At 39.2% G+C, this 10100-nt stretch overlaps 1 protein-coding gene across 1 annotated transcript; it reads left to right on the forward strand.

The window, feature by feature from the left end:
* The first annotated feature begins 233 nt into the window (after positions 1–233).
* Positions 234–3210, forward strand: LOC149816583 (homeobox-leucine zipper protein HAT14-like). Its single transcript, XM_089987284.1, has 4 exons — positions 234–1510; positions 1613–1926; positions 2034–2113; positions 2801–3210. The coding sequence occupies exons 1-4, from the start codon at positions 1234–1236 to the stop codon at positions 3105–3107; spliced, it is 978 nt and encodes a 325-aa protein (XP_089843410.1). The 5' UTR covers positions 234–1233; the 3' UTR covers positions 3108–3210.
* Positions 3211–10100: the final 6890 nt, after the last annotated feature.

Here is a 10100-nt window from a genome sequence, read left to right on the forward strand (position 1 = left end):
TTTTTTTCTTGACTATGTCCACAGGTACGATTAGAGGAACAACTAGACAAGAAAAGGGATTAAGACTGTACAAAAGGGAGGAAGAAAAAATAAAACGGGACAGTTCATTCATGTACGTAACCAGAGGTATAGGTCAACTCGGCAATTCCTCGCCACGAGGAATTGAGAGAACCCACCCCCACACCATCCACGAGGAAATGGGGATTAATTGAGTTATTGAAGAGAGGGGGCATGAGGAGGTGGGAATGGAATTACTGTAAAAGTCTCTCGATTATTAAATGTCTGTGATCTCATTCTTCCTGTCTATTGTGGGTCGGTAGAGGTGAGAACACATGACGTTGAAAAATGAACAATTTAAGAAAACTTGTGGCTTTCTTTCTGCTTTTCTATGTTTCTCATGTATGTTCTTTTCCTTCCCTTCCCCTCAAGTTGACTTAATACCATATGAAGTTTATTTATCCAACAAGATTCCCCCCCCCCCCCCCCCATTGATCAAGAAGGTTTAGCTTATGGGCATTGAACTTGGAGCCGTGACCAAGTCTCAGACCGACCGCTATCATTTTTTTTGCTTTTTTTCCATAATCGAAGAAATTACCTCAACCACTCATGAGCTCATTGGTACAAAAACTCTAAAGTCCTCTTTGCCGACTAAGAAATACTCTCAACTTTAGCCTTGTGATAACTAACTTTAGAGTCTTCGGGTCAAATGCCTTTTGGACTCAACAATCTCATTAGGGATGCAAATGGCCCCGATCTAAGATGGGGGTTTTGCAAGTTTTGACTGTTTAGGATCCGACTCCCGCATGTATTTGACTGTTTCGGATCCAAACCGTTTGCATCCCTATATCTCAAGTCTTTTTATCCGAACAGAACCATCTCAAGTCGCCATCTCCATCACAGGCCCAATTGAGAAAGCAGCCTTCCCGGCGCCTAATAAGGGTAGAGGGTAAAATGGTACAAGTTTGCACAGAGTAGATGTGTTTGTTGGGTAATTCTATCGAACTTTTACCACCTTTTGCAGCAGTTTGTCAACTGGTTATTGTCATTAATTTCAAATTCTCTTTCTTCACAGAGGGTAAACGTAGGGGGGTAAAAATCGCTAAACTCCTTTATAGATAAGATAGCGACTCGTTCTCTCTCTCTCATTAAGAGTTCTGTACTACTCACGGTATTTTTGCCTTCTGTCTCTCATCTGGTTCGATTTCTTTACTGGGACTGGTTTTCCTATCGAGGATGGATTTGGCTCTAAGCTTGGGGGACCCTGCAAAACCCCTATCTTTCATGGCCAAGACCACCCACAAAAGTTTAGGATTTAAGATAGGGCTGGCCATAGACCAACAAGAAGGCGATGAAAGGAAAGAGGAGGCAGAAGAGGTAAGGGGAGATATAGAGGAAGACGATAAAGAGAGGATTTCGACGGACCCTCCCGTTCAGTTCGACCTCCTTCCTCTTCTCCCCATCCCTGCTCATCAACCTCACCATACTCGTTTTCCATGGACATCCGAGAACGGTAAGAAATATGTAATACTTTGCAAAAGCAAAAGTTTCCGTTTGATGGTGGTTAAAATCGTGAGTTTTTGTTGAAAATCTTTTGTGGGTGTTGTTGTTTTAGGGAGTTGTGAGGGAGAGGTAGCGTCGAGCAGGGGCTTCGATGTGAACAGGGTGCCTTGTGATGGAGATGTGGAGGAGGAGACCGCGGTTTCTTCGCCAAACAGCACGGTTTCCTCATTCAACATGGATTTTACCATTTATCCTGGAGGCAGAAGGGAGAGGGAGGCTGTCCATAACGAGGGTGAAGCAGAAAGAGCGTCCTCCAGAGCGAGTGATGAAGAGGAGAACGGGTTAACCAGGAAGAAACTTCGGCTTTCCAAGGAACAATCCGCCTATTTGGAAGAAAGCTTCAAAGAGCACAATACCCTAAATCCGGTATGTCAAGGAAATACATTCATTTGCTTCAATAAGAAAAAAAATCATCTATTCGCCTTTCTTGGTTTTGCCACGAATGTTCATGTTTTCGATTTAAATGATTTCAGAAGCAGAAACTTGCTTTGGCAAAGCAGTTGAATCTTAGGCTTCGTCAAGTTGAAGTCTGGTTTCAGAACCGAAGAGCAAGGTAAAAAACTTCAGCAATGCACACACACACACAGAGAGAGAGAGAGAGAGAGAGAGAGAGAGAGAGAGAGAGAGAGAGAGAGAGAGATCCATTTATTTCAATGGATTTTATCTGAACTTGAAAACATTTTCCTGCAATTCTATGGTTTGTGTTTTGATAATATTTCTATCATTCTTTTTTTTAGAATGTGAAAAACGTTTGATTACGCCAGACGAATTAAAAAAGAATTACACTGAGCAATCGACAAGGAGTCGATCTCGAGGAAGAAGTTGTGTATTACAGTGAAATTTTTTAATCGTTCTTTTAAGAGTAGGTTTTAGCAAAAGATAAACCATATCACCTTTTGTCACCTTTATGGCTTTCCTTTTTGTGGTTCATTCGTTTCACATTGGACGGGTGGGGGTCTGCCTAACCCCAACTTGCTCATCCCAAAAAAAGAAAAAAGAAATCGCTATTTCATGAAATTTTAAACATATGGTTATGTCATCTATTGGTGTTTATGTATGGCAGGGATAGATGAGCAATTCTATGCTTGTAACTATTGTCCAACATTTTCTGTTCGTACACATTTCTGCTATTAATTTACCAACAGGAAGATTCTGATTGTTGGTAATATCAGAAATTTTTATGTAACTGTTTGTGATTGATGTGGATTTTCTTATTGATGGTTCTGTTGTGGGAATGAAGGACTAAGCTAAAGCAGACAGAGGTGGACTGCGAGTACTTGAAGAGGTGTTGCGAGACATTAACAGAAGAGAACAGGAGGCTGAAGAAGGAGCTACAGGAGTTGAAGGCGTTGAAGACGTCGCACCCATTTTACATGCAGCTGCCTGCGACCACCTTAACCATGTGCCCTTCTTGCGAGAGGATTGCATCCACTGCTGATAATAATAATACCACCACCAACAAGACGACGACACCATCTGCTTTCCCTTTCTCTAGCAATAAACCTCGGTCTTACTACGCCTCTCAACGCCACTCTGATGCCTCATAGTAATTATTTTGATTCGGTGCTACGGCTTGTTTTGGGTTTGATGGTGGGTTGGGATGCAATGTTCCATGCATTTTTGTCACATTTATTGAAGAGAAACATCCGCTTAACTCTCTCTCTCTCTCTCTCTCTCTCTCTCTACATTCGGTGGGATACTTAGCAAGCGGATCAGGTGCAATCACATTTCACTAAAAAATGTGATGACTTGTGTGTCCCGTCCCGGTACAGTCCATGGTCCCCTTCAATTTTTTGAATCAGTGCTCATGAACACGTGTCTACCTGTCAAGTGGGTATCATATTTCTTTTGTGAAATGTGATTGCACCGATATATATGTGCGTGAATAGCAGTTGGCCCAGTTTTGATACAAGGCCCACCAATTTGATTCAACTCATCCCTTATGTCATCCTTATCATCATACTTTCGAATCTTACCATTGCAAGTTTTTTAAAATCAAATTCCACCTTGTAAATGGGTTCATCATGATCAACTTTAATAGCATGTTTTTGACCAAAATGTGATTGTCAAACATTTTTGCAGTTGTTGGTTTTTGAATCGCCAGAAATGTACACAGGTCATATTTAAGTGATTCACATGACACCATTCACTAAATAAACCACCCACATCACATGTAAGATGATTAAAACAACTTGCAATAATAAGATCCCAACATGGGATATGACAAATAGGGATGGATTGAACTAGGTTGCAAAATCATAATCACTAATCTCCTCCTTAGGATTTTATCGGGAAAATAAAAGTTTGTTTTTCTCAAGAAGATCTTCAAGAAATATTGATATATTTATATTTAAAATATATAAAAATATATAAATATAAAAAGATAAAAATTCAAAACAAGCAATGTTTTGAAATTATCATTTTTAAGATTATAATGGCTTTTTAAAGTCTTGCAATAAAATTGCAAGATTTTTCATAAAATATCAGACATTTGTGACTATGGTCAAGATGGAGTCCTCTTGTTTTGCCATGACCACAAGTACGTCCTTACGATAGCTAGCAAAACTCCTTTTAAAGGGAGTCTTTTCAATAAAACTTTGAAATTTTAAACAAAATTGAGATTCCATTTTTTTTTTTGAAACCCAGGAAAAAGAAAATATGTTTGTGGGGAGAAACATTTTAAGACATGAATCATGTTTAGACTTGGATTTGAATCTCCTAGTATTTATGTCATGCCTTGTTTCCATTGAAAAATCTCAGAGATATGCTTGATTTTTTGCCTTTTATAGAATTGAAACATAATTAAAATTGTATATATTAATTGCTAAACATTTTCGTTCTTTGACAAATTTTCTTTAATAATTGGTTTCCCCTTTCTGGTGTTGCTAACTATGATCCTTATTCATTCAAAGCCCAATTGTGCCCATACTTCCCACTTCCTACCCACAAGTAGGGCTGTCAACCTCTTGTATACTGAACTCGGGGGATGCAAACAGATAGAATATGGGCCAGTTCATGCTAGATCTGAATCCAAATCTGAAAATACATTGGGCAGATCTGCATCCAAATCTGACATGCAAACAGTAGACCCTAATCATGTCCAATGATGAAGAGTAGAATCTTGATCCAAAAATACATGTGGTAATACTGGATTCAATAAAAACAAGTTTAGATAACAAAAATCAGTCAGACCTGATTTTAAACGAAATCCAAATTAGACGCTACTTAAAATAATTATTTGCATCAAGGTGCAAGTCTCAGTTAAATCAGCTTTTAGCCCAATTTTCAATACAAGTTCAAGCTTTTATCTTTTTATCACTTGTACATGAGTGCAGGTGAGGTAAAGTTTACACGTACTATATGTAAATGTTTACCATAATTTGCAAGTATAGTAATATATTATTTTTACTATAACTTGTAAGACTCAAGTTAGTCTTAATTTAAGTTTCCTTTTCTTTTTCTATTTTTATTTTTCAGCAAATGAGTGCCCCCACACTTGCGTGCAAATAATTTCTTGAATTTATTTAGTTTATTGAAATTTTCTCGTCTTTATGCGTAAACAAATTAATACAAGAAGAAATAGAACTGGTCGTACAATAATGTGAGTTGTAAGTAGGTACTACTTTATGCGACAAGTGAATGTGTGAGTTGTGACTTGTGTGGCCATTCTTTGACTAGCTTGAATGTTTGATTCTTCTCTTTGTATTTTTCCTATATTGTTCGTGTTGTGAATGTGAAAGAATAGACATACTACCAAGGATTTGATGAAGGAAGATTAGTATGCACATGAGAAAATAGTCCTCAAGCTTGGAAACTTGACATTATGATCTGACTGTCCAACATGGTGAGCTCATTCAGTAGCTTTTCCTTTTAGAGAAGGGATTTTGCATAAATCAATCTTGTTATTATTTCATTTTCATTAATTTATACTTTGCTTGTAATTGATCTATGGTTTTTTTTTTGCCTTTGCCAAATCAAAGAGAAACCAACGTTATGGTGCAGACGTGAAGGTCCCACGTTGACCGTGGCCCTACTTTAGTGCCCTCCATGTAAAACTCTATAGGTAGTCTAGCCTGCTCATCGAAGATGTTTTTTTATTGACTGAAACCTTGTGCAAGATACTAGGGATGGCAGTGGACCAGGGGAAACAGGGCCCCACTCCCTTTGAACTCGGGATGGAGGACATGAAGGATAGAGGTGGGGATAAAGGTTAAAATCAAAACCCTTGCAGGGATGAAGGTTAAAATCAAAACCCTCCCCGGTCCCATCTCGTCCCGCGTTTGCGACGGATTTTTGTGATGGATTTTTTTTCGTCGCCCATTAGCGACGGAATAGCGAGAGAAAAATATTTGTTTATGAAATTAATGACAAAATTTATTCTGTCGTGCATCCATCGCTAACTAGCAACGGCTTAGTGACATACAAATTCTGTCTCAAACTCCATCGCAAATTAGCGACCGCTCAGCAACAAAAAAATTTTGTCGCTACTCCGTCGTACATTTGCGACGGCGTAGGCGACGAAATTTGCCCGTCGCTAAATTTCCCATAAATCCCTAATTCGAGCACTTTTTCCCTTTCTTTTTTTTGCTGTCGGCCATCGAGCTCCCGTCGGCCGCCTGCCGACCTCTCGCCCGACAACCAGAGGTGACCCCCCACCCCTCTTATTCACCTTCTTCTTGGGCCCGCCCCCTTCACTCTCTTTCGGGTTGCTAGAGGGCCGGTAGCCCTTGTCGTGCCCTCACCTCTCTTTCTTTCGGGTTGTCGGAGGGCCGACAACCCCTGCCATGCCCTCCTCTCTCTCTCTGTTGTTGTCGGGAGGCCAGTGGCTCCCTGCCGCATCTCTCGCCCCCTCACTCTCTTTCGGATTGTCGGAGGGTCGGCAACCCCTGTCGTGCCCTCCCCTCTCTCTCTTTCAAGTTGTCGGAGAGCCGAAAACCCCTGTCATGCCCTCCCCTCTCTCTCTGTTGTTGTCAGGAGGACGGTGGCCCCTGCCGCGTCTCTTGCCCCCCCCCTCTCTTTTTCGGGTTCTCGGAGGGCGGGCAACCTATCGTGCCCTCCCCTCTCTCTCTCTGTTGTTGCCGAGAGGCCGACAAGAGGCTGGTGACCCCTTGCTGCATCTCTGCCCCCTCTCTCTCTCTTTCGAGTTGTCGGAGGGCCGACAACCCCTGACGTGTCCTCCCCTCTCTCTCTGTGGTTGTCGGGAGGCCGGCAGGAGGTCGCTTTACCCTTTTTTTTTTTACAAGGGAGGGGCCGAGCCCCCTCCGTGTTATTTTTTTCGCCAGAGAGGGATTGTGCCCCCTCCCTGTCTCCCTGTCTTATGGGATGAGAGGGAGTGGCCGAGCCCCCTCCCCTTTTTTTTCCATGGAGGGGCTGAGGCCCCTACCTGTCTTGCGGGATGCGAATGAGGGACTCCGACCCCTCCCTGTTTTATTTTTCGCCAGTGAGGGGTCGAACCTCCTCCATGTATTATTTTGTATATGTGTTCTTTGTGGGTACGTTGTTGAGCTAATTGCATGATACTTAGTGCTAAGCATCACATGCTGTAAAAAATGCAATGCAAAAATAAATAAGAAAAAAATGAAAAGGCAAAAGCAATTCAAATCAGGTAAATACCCGTGGTGAGTAAGTGATGCAAGCGCATCACATGTTATTTAATTTTTTGGATGCAACACTTTTCTGTTTATACACTCACTTAGTTGTTGATATCTAGGACTGTTTTATGAAGTTTGGAGATCATACTCAGCATGATTTTAAATTTATGAAAATAGAAGTGTTCTTATTTTTGGAGTATGAATTCCATGCTAGGCATGGTAGTAGTTAGCTAGATATTGGAGTGTGTTTGTTGCAGGTACATGTTTGACATTTTTTTGATATGAATGATTTGGATGTATTGCAATGTTTGATGTGATTGTATTCATGATTGCATGAAGTTACTTTCAATTTGATTATGACTTCCATGTGAAATTGTATCATAAAACATGTTTCAAATGAATGTATCGTGTTACGAATAGTTTGCACATGAAAATATTAAGTTATCAATGCATGCATCATAGTTCTTGTGATTATATATATATATATATATATATATATATATATATATATATATATATATATATATATATATATATATATATATATATATATATATATATATATATATATATATATATATGTGTGTGTGTGTGTGTGTGCGCGCGTGTGTGTGTTTGTGATATATCAAATATATAGCATGCATCATATATTGCATGATAAATTTGATATTTTTTTTCATCATAGCATTTTAATGATTATCTTTTAACTGGTTAGGATATTATTCATAACATCATACGACAAAATGACTGCAAACCGTGAATGGATGTGCTTTAGGATAGTTGACAATGAGGTATTGCTTGAATATATAGATGGTGTTGAAAGTTTTATTGAATTTGCAATGGCAAGTGTCAGTACAGTGGATCCCACAAGTTGGATTAAGTATCTCTGCAATATTTGTAAGAACAATCGATTTGTAGAACCTCATGATGTTAGACATCACCTATACATGAAGGGTTTTATGAGTGATTATCAGAATTTGATGTTTCATGGTGAAGAATTTAGGAACAAATTTGACGCACGGGTGAATGTGATGCACAATAATCCATATATGGATTTGATATTTGATGCCGCAGGAACAGAACCGAGTTCTGCTATGGGTTCTAGTGATATAATAACTGTGACAGAGGAAGAAGCACCAAACGATGCAACTAGTAGATTTTATGATTTACTTAGAGATGCTGATGAGCCACTTTTGAATGGTTGTGAGAGTCACAATATCTTGTCTGCAGTTCTTCAACTACTGAATTTGAAGTCCAAGTATAATTTGAGTCAATCATGTTTTGACTGTTTGTGCTCTATTGTGAAGAGTATGTTTCCCAAAGATGAGAAATTGCCGCAAAATTTCTATCGTGCGAAGGTTCTGGTCAACGCTCTAGGTATAGGGTATCAAAAGATAGATGATTGTCCAAATCACTGCATGTTGTATTTCAAAGATCAGGAAAACAACAGATCATGCCCGTCATGTGGGCATCCTCGGTTCAAGACAAAGACAAGAGGCAATGGTAGCACGAGATCAAAAGAAGTTTCATATAAGTTGCTCCTCTACTTTCTTATCACCCCTAGATTGCAACGATTGTATATATCTTCGAAGATAATTAAACACATGAGATATTATGCAAATAAAGTTTGACATGATGAAAACAAGATCACGTATCCTATTGACGTGGAAGCTTGGAAACACTTTGATCGTACTCAATAAAACTTCACAATGAAAGTGAGAAATGTTAGGATCGGTCTATATACAGATACAGATGTATTTAATCCATTTGGGAGTAGATCAACTTCATACTCTTGTTCGCCAGTATTTGTAACTCCATACAACCTTCCACCAAGCTTGTGTATGAAGCATCAAAATCTTTTTTTGTCTCTATTGATCCCTGATCCGACCTCACCTGACCAAAATCTTGATGTATATTTAAGGCCATTGATTGATGAACTAAATCAAAAGAAGTTTCATATAAGTTGTTTCGCTACTTTCTTATCACCCCTAGATTGCAACAATTATATATGTCTTCGAGGACAACTAAACACATGAGATGCTATGCAAATAATGTTTTACATGATGAAAACAAGATCACGCATCCTGTTGACGCGGAAGCTTGGAAACACTTTGATCGTATTCAATAGAACTTCGCAATGAAAGTGAGAAATGTTAGGCTCAGTCTATGTACTGATGGATTTAATCCATTTGATAGTAGATCAACTCCATACTCTTATTGGCCAGTATTTGTAACTTCATACAACCTTCCACCAAGCTTGTGTATGAAGTGTCAAAATCTTTTTTTGTCTCTATCGATCTCTGGTCCGACCTCATCTAGCCAAAATCTTGATGTGCATTTAAGGTCATTGATTGATGAACTAAATCAAAAGAAGTTTCATATAAGTTGCTCCGCTACTTTTCTATCACCCTTAGATTGCAACGATTGTATATGTCTTCAAGGACAACTAAACACATGAGATGCTATGCAAATAAAGTTTTACATGATGAAAACAAGATCACACATCCTGTTGACGCGAAAGCTTGGAAACACTTTGATCGTACTCAATAGAACTTCGCAATGAAAGTGATAAATGTTAGGCTTGGTCTATGTACAGATGGATTTAATCCATTTGGGAGTAGATCAACTTCATACTCTTGTTGGTCAGTATTTGTAACTCCATACAACCTTCCACCAAGCTTGTGTATGAAGCATCAATTTTTTTTTGTCTCTATTGATCTCTGGTCCGACCTCACCTGGACAAAATCTTGATGTATATTTGAGGCCATTGATTGATGAACTAAAAGTATTGTGGGATGACAGTGTTATCACGTACTACAATGCCCACAAAAAATAAAATTTTAATATGAATGTCGATGTTCTATAGACAATCAGTGACTTCCTTGCATATGGTATGTTATCTGGTTGGAGCACACATGGGAGGTTGCCATGTCCGTACTTTATAGAGGA

This window comes from Nuphar pumila, chromosome 14 (genome assembly GCF_984573655.1).
Source record: "Nuphar pumila chromosome 14, dmNupPumi1.hap1.1, whole genome shotgun sequence".
Taxonomy (NCBI): Eukaryota; Viridiplantae; Streptophyta; class Magnoliopsida; order Nymphaeales; family Nymphaeaceae; genus Nuphar; species Nuphar pumila.